Source organism: Phoca vitulina, unplaced genomic scaffold (genome assembly GCF_004348235.1).
Source record: "Phoca vitulina isolate PV1807 unplaced genomic scaffold, GSC_HSeal_1.0 scaffold9, whole genome shotgun sequence".
NCBI lineage: Eukaryota > Metazoa > Chordata > Mammalia > Carnivora > Phocidae > Phoca > Phoca vitulina.
This window is the reverse complement of record NW_022589712.1, coordinates 29,986,910-30,008,027: the sequence shown is the minus strand read 5'-3', so window position 1 is coordinate 30,008,027 and position 21,118 is coordinate 29,986,910. Positions and strand designations below refer to the sequence as shown.

The following is a 21,118-nucleotide window of genomic DNA, read 5'->3' as shown; positions in this document are numbered from 1 at the left end:
GGGAGTTTTCCAAATCCTAGTATAAATAAATATGTCCACATATAGCGACCATCAAATCACCTCACAGGTTTATTCTTCCTTCAGATAAACGCCGAAGAATCACTGCGCCCATAGTTCCTACAGCAATCATTTCTCTCTGGCCCATTGAAAGTGTTTTTAGAAGAAATTCACAAACTGTAAATAAGGAGCACCCTCCCATTAAAATGCAAGAACAAGTATCCCTACATGTTCAAGTATAATGAATTAATCTTAGGAAGAAGAACAAATTCCACTTCATTCCGGGCCCCTGCGCATCACCTCCTTCCCCGCAGTTCATCAGCACATAGAGCTCTGAGTTCTGTTACCAAAAGGAAAGAGTTTTCTACAGCCCACATCAAAATTAAGCTGCTTAAACAATCTCTCTCCGTGAAATGTATTTAACCAACTTTCTAGCTGCTATCCACAGAAGAAACTCTTTATCTTTCTGAAACTCATTTTGATTATGCCATATTTGGAATAATGGCAGTCATTTAAACCCAAGGGTGTTCCTGATCATCTGAGCCTTCATAGGTGGTTAGGGCTTAAGGACGACCTACACGGTGAGAGAGGAAGGAGGCCCATGGTTCTGGCACAGGCTGAGCATGACATTCCAAGACTTACCTGAAACCCCAAACAAAAAAGCCCTCCTGCGCAGGGGACCCAGAGAGATGAGAGGGGTTCTTTGAACATTACTGAAAAAAGCTTTGCAAGATTCACCTGTTAGAAAGCACTGGTTGTTCTAATTCCTTAGCTTAGTCACCAAGGTTCATCACATGGCATAAAAACTGAAATTATGTTTTGAGATACAGTTTCACGCCAAAGGGAATATCCTGAAATAATTTCAGATATTGGATCATTATTCGGTTGAATTATAAAACTGCAGTTTTTTGACCAGAGCATTGTTGGGACAGCGTGAACATAATACTTACGCTTTTGCCAGCTCCACTGATATTTGTTCCAAAGAGCATCCCTTTGTCTCGGGTATAAACACAACAACAAAAACCAGGGATGCCAGGCTCATGATTGTATATATAAAGCACACCCACGGCAAGCCAATGAGATCTACAAAGGACAAAAGAGACCGATTAAAAATGTGTTTTGTGTTGCTTTGACCCCATTGTGTGGACAGCTGATTCTTGGGGCATATATAAAAACGTGTGTATTTTCAAACATGCTGGTAGGATCCTGGGAAATGGCAACCACAAATTAAAAATATAGCCAACCTCTGTAAGTTTCCTTTTTACAGACTACCTCAGCTTTCTCTGTTAAAGCCTTGTGACTATCACAATGTAAACCCAATGCCATCTTCTTCATGAGCATGCTTTCTTTTTTCAAAATGGTAATATACATCCTCATTGCAAAATAAAGTAAAATAAAATAAAATAAAATAAAAATAAAACGACCTTAAATGACACAGAAGCATAGAAAGCAGAAGGTAAAATATTTCCTCTGGTTCCTCATCCTCACAGGGCCCCCCTCGGGAGTCATGGCTGTAGCAGTTTGGTTTCTATTTGGTGGACATTTTTTTTTTTTTTAAGATTTTATTTATTTATTTGACAGAGACACAGTGAGAGAGAGGGAACACAAGCAGGGGGAGTGGGAGAGGCAGGCTTCCCGCTGAACAGGGAGCCCGACGCGGGGCTCGATCCCAGGACCCTGGGATCATGGACCTGAGCCGAGGGCAGACGCTTAACGACTGAGCCACCCAGGCGCCCCTATTTGGTGGACATTTTTAAAGACACTGACACAGATGCACTTTTCTTGAAATGAGTTCACCCTTCTTTACCCTGATTATTCAAATAAATCATTTCATGTTGGCCATATTTCCTTTTAGTAGTGGGCAGCGTGTTTGTAATGCTTCCTCCTGGATTCAGAGAAAAAAAGTGCTAACAGTTCTCTGGAAAGGCTTTCGCTTGCTAAGAGTCATCATCAAGAAGCCACACCCTCAGGCACTGCTGGATCTCGCCGGCCAGCGTAGGGCCACTTCTAGCCAAAGGGACAGTCCTTTCGCAGTTCCTGACCCAGGTCAAGGCACATGAAGTGGCGAGAGATGGCCCCCAATGCACCGGAGCCTGCCATGTGCATTGTGCTGCCCGCGGCTCAGGAGCAGGAAGTCCAGCCCTGGGGGGCTCAGCTCGGGAGCGGGCAGTCCAGCCCGGAGGGGCTCAGCTCGGGAGCGGGCAGTCCAGCCCGGAGGGGCTCAGCCCGGGAGCGGGCAGTCCAGCCCGGCGGGGAGCAGCGGGGAAGAAGCTGGCTCTTCACAAACGCAGGCTCAGACTGACCGCAGCCAGAAACCATGCACACAGCCCTTCACGGCTGCAGCCACCAGTCCCCACTGGTCAATCAGGAGAACTGACCGAGCGGTTCTGTAGTGAGGCAGTGTGGTGGATGCAGCATGGAAAGAACTAAGCATATTAACCACCTGTCCGTCCGTTGTGCTGAGGTGAGGAGAAGCGGGAAGAAGGGACAGCACGACAGCTCTTTTGGCAGTTTTAATTAAAGCCCCATCCCTCTGTGCTTTTCTTGCTGCGGGCACAGGCTTTTGCCAAAGAGTGCTTAATAAAGTGCTTGTAGAAATGGTCCTCCTTTCCTCTCGGGGACAGAAAACCAGGATACAGAAAGTGAAAAAACAAAACAAAACAAAAGGTCACCTCATCAAACCTGTCCTCTGTCCTGTTTGAGTACTTCCAGTAATAGGGAGCTCACCCCTTCGGAGATTCTCACTGCGTGGTGGGCTGGCCCTGCGTCTTACCAAGGTCTTCCTCCGTGATTCTGAAGTCCAAGTCTTCCTTTCGGGAGCTTCAGCTCAGAGGTTCTGCATTGCCCTCCGGGTCCGCTCTCCATCCCTTCTTCATGACAGCACACCAGCCGACAGCTGTGCAGATATCTGTGTGCACCCCCCTCCCCACCCCCCCCCCCCCCCCCCCCGCCTCCCCTGAGCACCTTCTCGCCGCAGCCAAACACCCTGAACTCTTGCAACCGTTCCGCACAGACCACAGGTCCCATGCCCATCCGGGTGCCCTCCCACGATGGACACACGGCAACGCTCTGAAAAGATCCAAACAATCCTCTTAAAATACTTTACTCAGAGCTGAGCGCAATGCAGCTGCATCATGACCACTGCCCAGTGAGCTGGTTTCCCCGGAACACTCTGCTTTTATTGATCCTGCTGAAGTTGCACTGAAAAAGGCTGGTGTCCAAGGGCTTGCTGCCAAGCGGAACCGTTACGTCTTCTACTTGGAAAATTGATTTTTGAAAGTAAGTACAGATTTTGAAAGTAAGTACTTCCCTGCGTTGGGCAAGTTTGCGTTATGCCACTTTGCTTTTCTGAAAGACCTACTTAGTACCGGTTTTTGCGGAGAGAAATCCAAAGAGGATTTTTGCCCTCAGGAAGTGTAGCTGCTTTTCTCCTTCATGCCATCTTGGCTCATGGAAGGTTTCCTAGAGACGTTCTAGTTTCAAATAGTGGGAGAAACCTGTACCGAATTTCAAGCTTAGTCCAATGGAATGTCATCTACAGGTTCATTCCAGGATTTTTAAGTGAAAATGCTTTCCCAGCATTTGTTCTAAGTGCAGGAGAACTTCTGAATGTGCATTAGCTCATCCTATACGTTAGCCATCCTTCCCAGAGATTTGTGTCCTCTTTTTCCACCCCTGATCATTTCCACTCTTTCTTCTACTTTTTAATTAAAAAAAATGTTAAGTCTAGTTGACACACAATGTTACGTTGGTTTCAGGTGTACGGCATAGTGATTCGTCAAGTTTATACATTATGCTGTGCTCACCCCATTTTTTTCTTTTATATTTCTCTTTTCCACATCAAAGAGCAGATAAAGGTGTGTGTGTGTGTGTGTGTGTGTGTGTGTGTGTGTGTGTGTGTGAAGGTAAAAGGCACAGGTCTATGCATGTGATCTAAGTAGGATAGGTATGGTTGGTGCTAATAACCAGTGCCTTTGTTTTATTTAATCTTGGTCCGTTTCTAAAAATATGGGACATAAACATTTAAAATGTTATGTAAAAACCCAAACCATGCTTAATTAATAACTCCAAAAGTTAATTTCCAGAAGTAGATGTACTCAAAAAAAAAAAAAAAAGTGGTTGATAAGACTCAGAAGTGCTATAGATATATACCTTTTTGAGTATATGTCCACTTTTCCAAATTTATATATTGTATGTATTATTTAATATTTATATCATATACATGTATGAAGGAAAGAGGAAAGAAAGGAAAGAGCTCATTGGTCACTTTTGGAGGGTGCTGGGGAACTACCTCATTACTTGGGAAACTAGAAAATAAAGAGAAAGTTTCAAGCATTTCTCTTGCCTTTTTTCTTTGATTCATACTTCAGGGCAGGCAAATAACTAAGGAAAAGAAACTTCTCCTTAGAGAAGTAGAAGCTATGATCCAAATTTAGAAGGAATGATGGAATGCAAATAACGGATCTGGGCGATGATCCTCACAGAAGCCTACATGACAAAGTGGGAGACAGACAGATAGGATGCACCTTTGTGGCAGGACGTATGCCATCATCTGTGAAGGAGTTTACAAACAAACAAATGAAAAAATCTAAATCTGCTCAAGCCTCTAGACCTAAATAGCAGTTCACTGGAAACACAAAGGACAGAAGGTCATGTGATAGGACTATAATCAGCAAAACCCAGCATGGGAAAAACCCTATGAAACAGAGAACCCCATTTCTTCATTACAAATATAAAGATGGGGAGGAAGAGGGAGAAATGAAGATGCAACCTACAAATTATAAGAGACATGTCAATCAACTGTGAGTTATGTTTTTGGATCGTGATTCAAGCAAAGTATAAAAAAATAATTATCAGACAATTGGAAGAATGGGAAGACAGACTGGATATTTGATACCAAGGGATTACTATTAACATCTTTAGGCTTGATCATGATATTGCAGGTAGAGTTTTTAAATGTCTTATCTTTTAGAGGTCCATGTGGAAATTTTATAGACAAAATGGCATCACGTTTGGGATGTGACTCAAAATAACTTGGGGAAAGAGCAGGTGGGGTTAAAAAGGAATTAAGAATGATTAAATTGGGTGGTCGGTACATCAGGTACCTTCTTTTTACTTTTGAATGTTTTGAACATGTCCACAGTAAAATGATCTTTAGGTGAGTGTGCTTCCCTCACATTTGTCCTAAGAGCACAAAAGGTGTTAGAGGAAAACAATGAGTCCTTACCGGTCACAGTCAAAAATGTCAGAGAGATGAGGAGATTGATGCCCCAGTTCATGCTAGAAGTTAAAGCCATGGCTCGTCCTCTAATTCCACCAGGAAAAATCTCGCTCAGTAGCAGCCAGGGCACTAGAAGAAAGGGAAGGGGGGGCAGCAAAATTATCAAAAACCCATTGAAACTGAGGGCCAGCCCTCTGCCCTCTGCCTTCTGCACCCTGCCCCCTGCCCCAGGCCTACGTGGTTTGTGGTTGGAGAGCAGGGCTGTGTCCTTCCTCAGCAGGAGGGGAGAGAAATGCGCTTCCTTCTCATCACCAGCCAAGTGAGAAAGGATTCAGGAGAAATACTGACAGAGCCTGACAATAATCCTAGAAGGAGGGGTGTATGACAGAGGCCTGAGAATGCAAGCGGGACAGGCGGTGGCTGGGTCACCTGCCAGGGAGCAATGAGAGAGGCAGCTTTGGACCTCTGCCAAGCACAGAGCCTCAGCGCTAGACCCAGGCTCTCCCTGCTGTGGGTCCTGGCCCTTCCCTTGGAGAAGTCCGACATCACAGCTAATGAGTGGGTAAGAAATGGAGCCAGGAAGACAAGGGGAAGGAGGCCCGCTACTCTCCCTGCTCCCACCCGCTCTTCCTGACCGTGGGCAAGCTGAGTGGACAGCAGCTCTGAATTAAACCAAGCCCCGAAATTTGATTATTATACTTGACGAAATGTGTGAATTTCTGAAAGGAGACTCTTGTTAGCACCAAAACTGATCAGAGCACTTTTTATTATCTGAGAGTGACAGGGAACATTACAGGGCCTGCCTGATGGGATTAGAACTCACTTGTCTTCTGCTTACCGCCCATCAAGCCCAGCGTGCCCAATAAAATAGCTACGCATTCTCACAAGGGGCGGAGCACCTTATGAACCTTACCTCCAATGATCCTCCCCAAATCTTCCAAGACAGGAACTTACTACTATCCCTCTTTACATAGAAGAGACTCAGGCTTCAAGAGTTAATCATCTGCCAAGGTCACAGAGCTCAGAAGTGGCGGAGGGGGCACTGAGTCCTAGTAGTGAGTCCGTGAAACTCATGCTTGTTAATCATGGTGCTCTCTTGGTGGTGGCTCAATAAATATTTGTTAATGAATAAGTAAATGTGGAGCATAAGCGTTTGATTCTGAAGAAAGAAGGACGTAGGAGCTGCCCCAGCCCTGGCTCACTGCTGGCAAAGTCACCTTGTGCTGGAAAGACAACAGTTACCTACAGACCAGCTGCAGGGTCCTAGCCCAGCAGAGGCAGTGGGGACAGGGCCACAGTGCCAGCCACCACTCGCGTGGCCTATGTGGGAATCGGGAGAGTCAGCTGTGCCTCTAATTTAACAACTCGCCTCCCCTGACAAGATCAGGGTCTGGACGGAAAACATCTGCTCGTAGTAAATCTGCTGTTTTAAAGTAAGAAAAATAAATTGAATTATAGCAGAGGGCTGGAGAAACACTTTTTTCTTGATTATCTTTTTCCAAGTGAATCCATGTAGGGTTATCGTTAGGGCATGGAAGATAATTGTAACAAAGGAACGTGTTTGTTATTGTTCTAATTGATAGGGAATTCAAAATTAAAATTCTGTATCCCTCCCCTCCACTTCCTACCCCCGCCAAAAAAAACTGTATTAGATTCTTGCAGATTATATCCTTGGTAGGATCACTTTGCTCTTTTTTTTTTTTTTTTTAAAGATTTTATTTATTTATTTGAGAGAGAGAGAATGAGAGAGAGCGAGTACATGAGAGGGGGGAGGGTCAGAGGGAGAAGCAGACTCCCCGCCGAGCAGGGAGCCCGATGCGGGACTCGATCCAGGGACTCCAGGATCATGACCTGAGCCGAAGGCAGTCGCCTAACCAACTGAGCCACCCAGGCGCCCATGGATCACTTTGCTCTTAATGAGCCCCGTGCAGTGCTCAGGTAACCTTGTATTTGAGTGTTGTGAGACTGGGGATCTGGCTCTGAGTAGAATGACAGCTGTATAGTTCTGGTGAAGTCTTTGTAATGACCTGCCCTTGGACAAATACAAGATAAAATTATGTAAATCCAATGCTTTTGAAGTTAAATAATCTATGCCACAGACCAATCCCCTGTGCCCCTTTCTGCCATTGGTATCTATCACAGTGGTGTGGGGGATCTCTCATCATCTTTTGCTCTAGCAGCCATGAGGAGGAGGTGGGGGAAGGGTCACTCTTTCTTTTCTAGATGAGTTCACAGAAGTTTTCTTAATCTACTTCCATCCCACTTCATCACCTCTGAAACGCCTTCCTCCCTTCCCCACCTTTCACCACAACCACCTCTTGGAATTATTTGGTGGGATCTTGGAAAATCATTGCTGGGGTGATCAGACCCATGTTGGCGTCAGATGAGAATGTGCTGATCTTGCCGTTACCGAAAGTGGTGGATATCACCCACAAGAAGACAGGACTGTTTCACAAAGCACTAGTTATACAAGCACTCAGTCTGAGCTGTCAAAGGCTTGCCTAAAAGGACCCATAGTCCTCACTGAAAGCCTGTCCTAGACAAGCATTCAGTTCAGCACCGAGCTAGGTTCATGGGCAGCTGAACCAATCAGTGAGCAACGAACTGAACATTGAAAGAGAGACTTCCCGGGGTGCCTGGGTGGCTCAGACGGTTAAGCATCTGCCTTCAGCTTGGGTCATGATCGCAGGGTCCTGGGATCGAGCCCCGCCTCGGGCTCCCTGCTGAGCGGGGAGTCTGCTTCTCCCTCTCCCTCTGCCTGCTGCTTCCCCGGCTTGTACACTCTCTCTCTCTCAAAAATAAATAAAATCTTTAAAAAAAAAAACAAAAAAGAAAGAAAGACTTCCCTCCATCTCTGATGAGAACTTGTCAGTCAAATCTTGCACCTGATGTTTCCAAAAATAATGTAGTGTTGCAGAAAGCTTCTACTTCTTTCTTGATCTAATAGAAAGAATTCAAGAATTGATGCTTTGATTTATCTAATATTGACCAACTGGATGTTGTAGCATTTAACAAGTGTTTTGACAAGGATGGTCCAGCCTCCCAATAAGGAGCCCGTCAAGTCAAAAATAAGGAGAATATTATTTTAACAATGATTTCAGCACCCTAAAATCACAGATTTTCAAATCCAGAAAGTGAAATCAAGTTCTGAAGATGGTCCTTGCTGCAAGATAAAACTGACTGAAAGGATCAGAGTCTTCCCAGGGCCGTCTTAGGAGCAAGATGATGCCAGAATCTGACAGGCCTCCATGGTCCCTGGAAAGGGGCTAGGAAGGTCCAAAGCAGAAAAAATGGAGCAGCTCTGTTTCAGCTCTTAAGTCAAGAGCACAGAGATGGAAACCATCACATGGGGATTTCATATTTTGACATTTACGGTGACAAGTGGAAGTCCTCTGCAAATCACTGATGACTTTTCTAATGAGATGGCCTCATTTCTCCAAAAGTCAACCTGTTGCCACCCACCACAGTGAAGAAGTGGAGCCTCTTGGGGTGTGCTGGTTCTCCACTGCCCTGATGATAGACTTGTGCTATTTGCTTGTGAGGAATCCAGGGGGTATTCAGAGACGTAGTGAACTCTTCTCCAGTGAGGACCTCCACTACTGTGTAGCAGGCCCCGAAACAATCCTCCTTGACCTCCACCCTTCCACTTCGGCCTCACCATTCCAGGACGAGCTCAGCAATACGTGCCTCTGGAAATGTCCGAGTCTGCGCATGTCTTTAAGGCCTCCCCTGTGCTGCAAGGATAGAGGAAATTTTGGACTTGCCAGGACATAAGTTACCCACAAGTATTGGCACCTGTACTTCACATGGTATTAAATCACCAAGGCTGCCCGTCAGAACTTGCCTGATCCAGATGAAATCCGCAGACAATGTTTATGGTTGCACAGAGTGTCATGAAAAGACGTGAAGGACAAATATGTTAAGGTGTCTCCGTGTGCCGTGGAGGACATGGGCTTGGTTAGCAGGGGCAATCCGTGCAGATGACTTCGCCCTCCCACGGGTAGGTAACCTGCCATGTTTATCCTTGCCCCCTCCATATAAGCCACTGAGGCTGTCACTTAAGCCCTTGCCTTGCCTTGACTTGAACTCTTCTTCACCCTCCTGGCATGCTAGCCCCAGGTTTGTAAGATTTACGGATTCACGGAGGTCTTAAACTCTTGCCAGAGAATTCCCAGCAACTCTGGAGGCAGAATTCTCAACAGCTTGATTTGCCGACTAGTCGGTGTTCCATACTTTGCCAAAGTGAAGCCAAATCCCATGGCTTTTATTGCCTATGCAAACAGCACACGGCACACCTAGCTCTCTGTCTGCCAAGAGATCCTTTAAATGTGAATATGAAAGGGAAATACGCCCATTTCCTTCCAACCAGATGTTTAAATCCTGGCTTCATTTAAAAAAAGACACTCCACCATGGGCCACCTTCTCCAACATCAGCAATGATGCAATAGCTTTTATTTGTTTTGTTTTGTTTTTTTAAAGATTTTATTTATTTATTTGACAGAGAGAGAGATAGCAAGAGCAGGAACACAAGCAGGGGGAGTGGGAGAGGGAGAAGCAGGCTTCCCGCCGAACAGGGAGCCCGATGTGGGACTTGATCCCAGGATCCTGGGATCATGACCTGAGCTGAAGGCAGACGCTTAACGAGTGAGCCACCCAGGCGCCCTTTTATTTGTTTTTATTTTTATTTCTCATATTCCCCTTTCTCAGTTTCTCTGAGTTTTGCTCATGCCTCGCCTCTTCTAAGTAAATATTTTATTCTAGAATATTATCTTGTATTACTTACATAAACCAAGAAAAGCAGAGCCTCAAGAAAAACCAAGAAATAAAGCCTCAATTTTCCCCAATCTTTCTATCTTAATGATTTCTAGTCAACACTAACTGAAATGATTTTTTGAAAACATTTTAGGGAAAATTGAATACAATGGAAAAACCATCAATTTAAAAAAATGCAAGAATTGATAATGAAACTCTTGTGAGCAAGTACTGGTTGGGAATAAGAAAAAGTTACTGGTGGTGGTCTTTAAACTTTCTTGCCTGTGTAACCTTTAAAATAATTTGAAAAACTAAGTACTTTCTTTCATTTATAAGTCAACATCAAACTTTCTTCTCGCTGTAACTTTAAATGATAGCAAAGAATGCACTTTCTATTGTATTATAAACTCTAACATATAAAAGAGAGCACTTCTCATGCTTTTAAATATTTCCAGTAGAATTGAAATACCGTACCTATCTGATATTCATCATCATCCATTTAAAAAATACAGGAATAAGGTACTTAAAGTAAATTTTATATTGTTTTTCACCTTGAACTCAGTATTTTATCCTTTTTCAATGCATTTTTAAGCTTAAAAGTCTTTTGATCACTCCATCATAAGTGCTCTGGAAAAAATTACCATAAACTGAAATTTTAGGGTTGTTTTATTTCCCCTAAGAATTTTTAGGTATTTTTTTCTCAGCTGTTAACACAATAATTAATAAAAAATGGATCAAAATTATAGAAATATATTACAAATCTTTAGAATTAACTATTAGATATGAAAAGTGAAATTTATTGAAAGAAACCTCTCTTAACAGTCAGGGAGTTTTTTCTTTATTATGTATGTGTGGGTGAATGTCACTTCTAGACTAACAGGATACATTTCTACTCTTTAGATGAAATTTATTGTCCTCAAGAATAATGAAAAAAGATGGGGGGGTTGAAGAAATTTTATAATACAAGAATCACTCAGTTCTTTGAATTAACAAAAAAAGTAATTTGTAATGATATATCAGCTGATCACTTGGTTAGGTCATCCTTTAATTTTTTTTTTTTTTTAAAGATTGTATTTATTTATTTTGAGAGAGAGATAATGAGAGAGAGCGAGCACATGAGAGGGGGGAGGGTCAGAGGGAGAAGCAGACTCCCTGCCGAGCAGGGAGCCCGATGCGGGACTCAATCCAGGGACTCCAGGATCATGACCTGAGCGAAGGCAATCGCCTAACCAACTGAGCCACCCAGGCGCCCCATCCTTTAATTTTGCTGAAAGCAAATTGTTGGCAATATCTAGGCCTATGAAAGGATTATTATCTAGTCATTAGAATCATTTTTCCATACCACACCTACACCAATATTTCCAATTATCTTTTTGATTACTGCTCCTGAGGTTTTTATAATTTGGGACATGTATCATCATAATAAGTTTCTAATGGATAATAGGTGTGCTTTCTTCCACTTAAAGTGGAAGGACAATTATCACTAGGGAGATGAGGAAGAAGAAATTGTAGGAAACAGATTTTTCCGGAAAATCAAGAAACTGATTTTCTTTGACGTATCCTCGAAGCAGTACTCTGCAAAATGAACCCCCAGGAGCATGAATATCCCAATTTTCAGACCACTGAACTAGGATTCAAATTGGAGGAAAAAAAAGGAGTTCCAAGAAATTAACCTTTTCTTGTTTAAACTGTAACTGGAATGTCATGCTTCAGATGTAATGTTATGTTGTACTTTTTTGATGATTGATGCTTTACTTTAATCAGAAAGGTATTACAGTTTTTAATATTACAAATGCTCCCTGGAAAAATTCTTAACATTGTGTTCTGGAAAACAATAAAGTAACAAAGGAATGCTTGTGTTTATTAAGATAGTTTAAACCTTAGTCTGTGTCTTTAATGTCTTTACTGTCTGATATTCACAATTCTCAAGGGCACAGGACTGAGAGGAAAGTTCAACACTGTTGTTTTATGTGAACAGTTGCCCATGGTAACGGAATTGATGGTGTCATTTCACTGTGTTGAGTTGTGCTCATGCTACAAAAATGCGGTTTTTAGACTGGTTCTATTAGGTACTGGTCGGCTGCATCATCTGACTCCAAAGAGGAAAATAGGATTTAATTAGGTAAGGGCACATATGTCTTTAAGTTTTTCCTCCTTTGCTTGGATGCGAACTTACTGTAAAACTATTCAGATACTAATTTTTATTTACTTTGCATTATTTTAATGGTTAACATCAGAGGACCAAATAACTCATCACTTTCATCAATCAAAATGGCCTTTAACTTCATTAATTGGAAAAAAAAGGAACAGTATGGATGGGAATATTGGTGATAAAAAAAACCTAAGATTTAAAAGGAAAAATATGAAAGATCTTAAACTTATACACTTAACACTTAACTTATACTTATCACAAACAAGTGGGTGAATATGATTGTTTAATGGCTACAGTTGATACTGAAACTCTCATATTGAAAGCATAATAATTTATGCAGTATGCCTTTTCTCTAAAGGCATGTAATTATCCCATAAGAATAGCAGGAAAAAAAAAAAGATGATCACTAAAAATGCCTTTCACTGCAATGATTCTGAATATTAAAGACCTAGAGTCTAGGAGAAAATATGAGGAACATCGAAATCTTTTTTGAAACATTGCATGTACTTCTGGTCTAAAAGCTTCTCTGTTCTAAATTCATCATATCTTGGAGTAAAGCAGCTAAGTAAACTTCTAAATTAAAACCTGCTGTTTCACATCCCTGGAATTCTCAAAATCTTTAGCTGTGCAAACATCACATGAACAATTTCTTTTTGAAGAGCTAGAGTTATTTGGGTATGAAATCTAAATTTAAATGTTACGGCAGATGAGTCTTATGCTTCCTACTGATACCTATCCTCCAAAAAGCTGGCTAAACTCCATAAAACTAAACCAAACAAAAAGTTAGACTCCACAGTTTTTGAGCCTTAAAAAAATTCTAGTTTGTTATTTAAAACCGAAAAGTGGCCTTTTTAGGACACTTGACAGACAATTCTCCATGGATCCCTTGCAGTTCTGCATGTCTTAGGAGCAAAAGCAGTGACTTTTTTTGTTCTGGCTGTTTTTCTAAGGATGTTTGTATAACAAACAGTCTTGGAAGACAGAGACAGTATCTCCTGTATCCAGTAAATTAAAGATAATGTCTTCTTCCACGGAGGAAATCAGGCTGGCTTACTGTCTATTATAAAAGATTTGGGTTCCCTATACCTGGGGCTCCTCTTCTCAAAAATGACCCAGTGTGTGTGCACGTGTCATCTGGTTCCCTTCATGTTGCCCTGTGGGTACTGGGGCTTGAGGAAACGGGGCAGTGCTGATATTCTGGCTATTGCTATTGCTGGGGGTAATAAATTGTCCTTTGTCTCTGATCAAGAACTCTTAATGTTGTTTTCCAAAATCCATAAAACTGTGACAGGGTAACTTGTTAGCTTGCAAGTGGGCTAAAATATTAGTCAGTTTGCAGTTCTTGAGAGTGTGATTACTTGTGGCTATGGTATGATTTTTCTACAAAGATCTTTTATTACTGTTATCAACTATGGACTGCCCTTTTACATCTGAGGGATTTAATAGGATTGTTAAGCCTGAGATAATCCATTGAAATATTTCTATAAACTCTAATGTTAATTAAATAAGCAAAAACAAACCCCAAATGCCAGGTTCAGATTCTCACATATTTCTCTTAGGAGAACTGTGAAGGAATTGTCTTTAGGCTTTTTGGTAAAGAGTCAAGTTTAAATACATCTAATTACTAAACCAAGGTATGAAAAATTATCCCATGATATTGCTCATCTCAATCTTTGTTTTCTAGGGAAGGGCTGGGTCTTGTATTTGAAGAAAAAAATAGAAATCTGGAAATGAATATTTTGTTTAACACTATAAATTTTTTAATGGCTTAATTTTAGGAAATTTAAAACACAAACCTTCTTAGGTCATCAAATATTGGAGATGGCTTTGTGTCCTCAATTGACTAGCTTTATTCAGATACAATTTTTGGTCAAATGTGCATGGAATTCCCCACACCATACATTCATCTCTAATTCCCTATATACTGACTCAGATACATACCGGAGGGATCAGGATACATCAACTCCAAACTAGAGAGAGAGAGAGCTTCCCCCTAGTCACAGAAGCTGAGAGAGTTCCAGAAACACTTTTTTGACTCATCCAACAAATATTTATTGAGCCCCTGTTGTGGGCCAGGCCCTAGGTTAGGCTGGAGGAAACAATGGTGAAAAAGACAGAGTTTGTGTGTACATAGGACATATAGTCTAAATTAGTTGCACCAACTTAGAAGAGTGGACATTTGAGTGTTTCTCAGGCTACATCACACCTTTCACCCTTCCCCAATGCCTCAGGACTTTCTATAAAACTTGTCTGGTTTCCTAGGAATATCTCCTGACTGTAGGTAATCCAGAATTAAACTATATTTCAAAGCACAAATCTATTCTTTTTAGTCTTGACCCAACTGGAATGATCTGTGGGAGGGAGGTGAGGAGGACCATGGGATCATAATTCAACTTAGGGCCATGGAGCACTTCCCGTGTGTCCTGACATGGCTTAAGCAAAATGCCTGCTGATGTCAGGGTTGGCATTATCAGAACTGTTCATGTCATGTGTAGACCACAGTCTGACATTTATTAGCACTAATAACTAACTGTATCGAGTCCATACTGCACACCAGGCACCAAACTAGGAATGTCGTATACAGACTGCCTCACTTGCCCCCACAATTACACTGTGAGGGAGACAGTACTGCCCCATTTTCTAGATAAGGAAATTGAAAACTTGAGAGAGGAATTGACTTGCCCAAAGTTCTACACCCTGGAGCTGGGATTCAAGGCCAGGGAGTCAGATACCAAAGCCTGGTCAGAATTCAAGCACTCTATGCCATGGCCTCAACAGGTTTTCTTACTGTGCCTTCAAGTTCGTGTCCCCTCAAGGCCACTTCACCTGCCATCATCCCTACTCCCAGATCTTCACTCTGCTTTCTTCATACAAGCTGTGACCCAAGAAAGGCCTTCTGTGACCATTCGACCTCCTCCACACGTGCTCCTTCATTTATCTTTCCCATTGTTTCTTTACCACTCTTACCTCCATCTAGATTTGAACACTTCTCTCCTCCTGACACTATTGTACATGTATTCATGTTCTTGCTTCTTGCCTGTTCCCACCACTGGCTCCATGAAGGCAAGTTGTAGACCTTGCTCACCCATCCCCGAATCGCCACACTGAGCACTGGGTGAGCAATATACACACACACACACACACACACACACTCTGCATACGTGAGTGAATGGATGAATCCCCACCGCTTTCTCCCCCTTCCCTCTCCTCTTGGTCACCCCAAGTTGCTTTCTTGCTGGAACGCCTGCCTATTTGGTAGAAGAGCTCAGGGGAGATGATTTGGTGGCACCTGTCACTCAGCCTGCAGTGTGAGGTTCTGCTTGAATGAGTGAATACAAAGGTAGTTAAAGAATAACTGTCACAGTCTCATTACTGAACTTAACATGTGACGTTGGACAAATTCCTTCCATCTGCTTTCCTGAAGAGATACTAGTCATGAGATGGAAGAGGAAGTTGATTAATTAATGAACATAGGAATGTTTGGATTTTGAAAAGTCCTAATTATTGTGAAAAGAATAGCCACACACATTTTTCTACGTTTTGGTGGCTAACTTAAGGAGGGCTGGGTTTCTATATAAATATCACCTCAGATGAATTCATAAGAGAGTAATTGCATGCCTTGGGTTTGGGTTCCCCTGTGCTTTACTTTTGAAGCATGAGTAGAAGAGAAATCTTCATGTGGCTCCATGTCCTCACAATGTCAGGAATCTTTGATTCTACCCTGAAGTTTGAACCATGATGGACAAATATTCAGCTATTAAAAGGAGCTAAGTGATGATCAGGAGCACCCCAGAAATGCAGTGGAGGGTAAGATTAAGATTTTGAACATATTTTAAAGTGAAAAATGAGGTATGGAAAGTTAAATGTTTAATAAAGGTCTCTAATAAAAGCAATGGAGTCTATATCTTGATTTCATTTGATGGAGGAGTTTTTGTATTAGTTACTGAAAAATGGAGGGCAGAGGCTCCTAAACCCTTCAGGCCATGGACCCTTCAGCAAGCTGGTGAAGACTATAGATTCCTTTGAATAACTTTTTGAACGCATGAAATAAAATACGTGAGATTACTTTGTACCAACCAAATTCATGGTCCCTCCTGAATTTAGGTTCTAGGGCAACCTTATTATTTTACAATTAGGAAAACAGAGGACCAGAAAGTAAAATGATGTAGGGCATATGCTTTAACCTAAAAATAGAAACACTTTTTTTTGGCTGGAGAAACTATGTTGTGATCTAATACAATTAAGGAATGTTGTTCTAAGCCAACCCGTATTTAAGAAGGTTTAATAAAAATGGTTTTAGTCTTGCTTTCAATTTTACTTTAGAAAAGCAAGTACTTTTCCCTTTATACCACCGTTTTTGCAAAGGATTTGCATCTGTTACAAGCAATAAACTCTCTAAATGAAATACCTGGGCAAAAATCACATCAGGTTAATAAATTTTACAATGCATTCAAGATCTGATATGAAAACCTTGCTTCTAATAAAAACCTTCTTTAAACTCTAACTGCTTTGTGCAGTTTATACCAATGCTCTAGAACACAATTTTGGTGATTGAATTGGAATTCCCAGGATGTGTTTTCTTTACCAAAGAAAAACTACAACATCAATACAGACATAAACAACTGACTCTTGGCAAGAAAAACAAGGACAATGACCAGATCCCTTCTAAAAACTCTAGGAGAATCAACAGCCCCAAACCACGGGTGTGAAATAACTGCTTGTTATCTTTAGAGGGGAAGATTCGGGATTCTGTCAGACTGCATGCCTCCCAGTCTTGTGTGTGAATACCCAGCTCTTCAGGCTTGTTTATTTTACTCAACATGTGCTTATATGGCACTTCTCAGGGCCAGTTTTTAAGGACTTTATTATGAGCTGACTTACTCCTCACAATGCTATGAGATAACTATTAATTGTATCCACATTTCTAAGTGATAAAAGATAAGGCACAGAGAAGTTAACTAACTTCCCTAAGTTTGCACAGCTGGCAAGTGGCAGAGTTGAGGTTTGACTCTGGGCGCTGCCCTACTTCAAAGTCCATGCTTTCCCTTTTCTAAAAAAAATTGAACCCATACCTTGTTACCTACATGTAACCCAGCTCAGTCCTGGGAACTGCAATTATAAGTTGGAGAAACCATGAGATGACGGGTCATTTCTTTTTCCCATACCCAAACCTCCTTCAACCATGAGATTCTCCATCTCATTAGAAAAAGGAACCTTGTTCTCCATGCAGAAGGAAAAAGCAGAGGTGTCCAAGACAAATCCGGAGCTACTTTTAGATACTCTGAGTCTGAAATAACGCTTCACGACTTAACAAAGAAAAGCCCTATTTCTGAGCACTCCTAACCTCCCTACATCTTATATTATAGGCAAAACCACAAAGAGATTTTTGGGACTATGGGCAAGTGAAGTTTGTTCTGCAAAAAGCCTCACAATGGTGACTAGCAGGGACAGCAGTGTCTGTGGTAGCCTAGCATTTCCAGCTGACGTGGTGCTCAGCCTGCCCTGGACAGCTTGACACACATAAAAAACACACTTCGAGATCTTTCTTATATTTGTATCTCATTTTTAAACTCCTTCTTCCCCAACCTCCCTCTTAGAAACACTAATGTATTCCTTCATGGTTTTCAAACAGACTTATACAATGTTCACTTGGAGGGAGAGAAGGAAGAAAATATGAGATGCCATTTCTTCCCTCAAAGAGCTTATTCTAATAAGTATGTTTGGTAAACCAAAACAAACATACAGAAGCAATATACTTCATCGTTAAGGACTAAGTCGTGTTATTACACCCCCGTGACTTCCACTCCCACCATATGCAACAGCATCCCAAACACTCACCTGCGCATCAGCTCATGGGACACTCCCTATACCTTGTGAGATCGAACAAGCGTTATTATGAACAATTCATAGATGAGAAACAGATTCAGAGACGATAGATAACTTAAAGATCACACAGCCAGTAGGCAGAAGAGCTGGAATTGGAAGAACCCAGCTTTTCTGATTTTACATTCAGGCTCTTTATTACCCAGACCTGAACTACTCTACACTAGAAATATTTCATAGTTCATACAAATAAAGACCTCTAAGAAACAGGGTGAATTCATAAAGGAGATTAAGACTTTCACTAAGCTTTAAAGATAGGAGGGATTCGGGTAGAGTAGAGGAGAAGGAGAAGGCCCACCAGGGCCTGTGTCTCTTGACCTTGACTGGGGTGTGGAGCAGTGGAGATAAAGGGGCACAGAGAGGACTGCACGTCGGCAGGGGGTGTCCCTCACTATGCAGTCCACGAGGAGTCTATATGTACTTGTGTATGAATGGTGGCCAAGAAGCGCAACACCACTAACTACAAGGTAAACGGTGCCCCCAGAGTCGTGCAGGCACCCAGACAGAGCTGAGTAAGATGATGGTGGGCCTTGAAAATCACACCATCTTTCCCTCAGAGATGGGTCAGATAGTAGTAGAAAGAGAATGGAATGAGGCTCCAGATGCCTGGGGTTCTAGTCCTAAATCTGTGTGACCTCATTCTCTTGGACTTCTTTCTTTTCTATAAAAGGAATATGTTAGGCTAGATCATTTCTCATCTTCATTTCATCTTGAAAGATATTTGACTTCTCTGATTTGGTAGAAAGTAGGAAGCCATGGAAGATTCGTGAGCCATGCTGACATGAGGAACATGGTAATAAACGTGCCCTCCCACAGAGGAAGGGTGGGCATGGGAAGGGTCTTCCAGGAATCTAGGCATGAGTTCATAAGGGGTAGACTAGGATGGCAGAAACAGGAAGGAAAAGATAAATACAGGAGCCATTTGTGAGGGGGAATGCAAGAGCATTTGGTCATTGACTGGATTGAGAAAAGGCCCCAGAGCATCAGACTGAATGACAGCATGGGACATTCCCCTGGCATAACGGAGAAAAGAATTCAGCATTTGGGCTTCTTGCATTGGGCTGATAGTAAAGCATAAAAGTGGAAAAATCCAGTACTCATTAGGAGAAAAGGAACTAGAAGCCGTGTGACACGGTAGAACTAGAACTAAGTGAGAGTCATCAGCTCAAGGGAGATCATGAATGCCCCTAAGAAAATAAATGTGGAGGCTTTTACAGTGCATTAGCAGAAGAGTGTTTTTCGGTTTTATAGCTAAAGAAACAAAAGCCAAGAGACATTAATTTAATGACCTCATCTCTTTTCAGAAATTGATGGAATGGAAGCTAGTCATACACTTTAACAATTAAAATTTTAATTAAAAGAAATAAATACCTATCATAGCATTTGAAGAGAGAATTCAGGGCCCTTGACCTTCCGGAATATTTTTTTTCCATATTCACATCTATTCTTACTGAGTCCAGAGTTTATTACTCTGGCGGTTCTATACTGTGTCCAGTTAGCTGAGCTGGAACTACGTTTCCCAGAGTCCCCTCCTCTGTGTCCTTTTCAGGGAGGGCTGGCTGGAAGATAAATTTGCAGGAGACTTGGAAGGCCAAAGTGACACATCAGCCCTGTGCTGGGTCCTAGACATCCCTGCAGCTTGTCACGTTGCTGTGACCTGCTGCCTCTCCTTGCTGGTCTGGGGGAACAGCCAGTGCACAGGTTCCCTCCTTCAGCCTCTCCTACTACTAGACCAGGCACACAGGGCTCTACGGAGAAGGACACCTGTTTTTCTGAAAGTGGCCAGTGTCATCAGAGTCCATGTGGTGAGAGACAGATACGGGCTCCAGTCGCTTCTCACAGATTCCAGTTTGTCCTGGCTTGGAGTCCGGCTTGTCTTCCCCCGGCCCTGCTGACCTGCAGGGCTGACTCTGACGACAGCCAGATGTGGAGGCAACAGGCTTCCACAGGCTTCTTCACCAGCTTCCCTTTGTCATGGCCCTGATGAGTGACTTTCTCCTTTTCCTCTCACCGTCCCCTTCCAGACCTTTGCTTTCTCAGTGTCTTCCACAGCTATGTGGGGTGCAACCCTTGCAAGAAATTCCTTGTCCCCTATTCCTCACAGTGGTTCTGCTTCCCTGATAGAATTTTTCACACTGCCGGGCACCTGGGTGGCTCAGTTGTTAAGTGTCTGCCTTCGGCTCAGGTCATGATCCCAGGGTCCTGGGATCGAGCCCCCCATTGGGCTCCCTGCTCTGTGGGAAGCCTGCTTCTCCATCTCCCACTCCCCCTGCTTGTGATCCCTCTCTCACTGTGTCTCTGTCTGTCAAATAAATAATAAATAAAATCTTTAAAAAAAAAAGAATTAAAAAAGAATTGCTCACACTGCCTTATTATCCAGGCCTTTCTATACCCAGCCTCCCTTTAATTGACTGTAATTTGTGCCTTTCACTTATTCTCAAGGGACTATTAGCTACCAGAAAAGGGTGATGAAATTTTAAAATACATCTTAGTATTTTTAAATAGTCATCATGATGAACTGAGCACCAATATTGAAGCACTGGCTACAGGGAGATTTGGAGACACCATCTATAGGCTTCTGGCACCTGACCCTGGAAGCCTCCACAACACCCAGAACTACCCAGTTGCTAAGTGGGAGAGGAACAAACTCCTACCTTATTTCAGCCACTGTTATTTTGGTGTTTGTTATGGCTGAGCTTGAATTCTAACCAAATACACATTAAACATTATCTTAATCAAGTTCAGTTATTCAAGTAAGGGCACATCAAAACTTATCATTATCCTCCCTCTCTTATCCTGTAGCTCAGTCTCATAAATGGACATGCTTGCTTACCAAGCAGAGCTTCAGAAAAAGAGAGACTGTCTCTATCTTGCATAAAATGCAGAGTGGCCCATTTAATAGCCTTATGTGATGGACAGTGATCCACTCTTTCCATTCATTCTTACTTCTAACGTATCTTCATGGCAGACTGAACTAAAGCAATTAACATTTATTAACAAGACCAACACTGGACTGTCTATTCTTGTCTTGGACTAGGCATTACCACTGAGTTTCAGAAGACAAGAGGTATTTTCAATTATTCGAGAAAGTCACTTAGCCTGAGATAAACTGC

The 21,118-nt window shown here is 42.3% G+C and overlaps 1 protein-coding gene across 1 annotated transcript in view; it reads right to left on the bottom strand.

Annotated features, from left to right (window-relative positions):
• SLC2A12 (solute carrier family 2 member 12) overlaps positions 1 to 21,118 on the bottom strand; it is a 55,766-nt gene that overhangs the window by 12,295 nt on the left and 22,353 nt on the right. Inside the window, exons 3-4 of the mRNA XM_032407844.1 lie at positions 5,225 to 5,347; positions 948 to 1,080 (exon numbers count right to left, since the gene is read on the bottom strand). Coding sequence (XP_032263735.1) covers positions 948 to 1,080; positions 5,225 to 5,347 — 256 coding nt within the window. The remainder of the gene's footprint in view (positions 1 to 947; positions 1,081 to 5,224; positions 5,348 to 21,118) is intronic.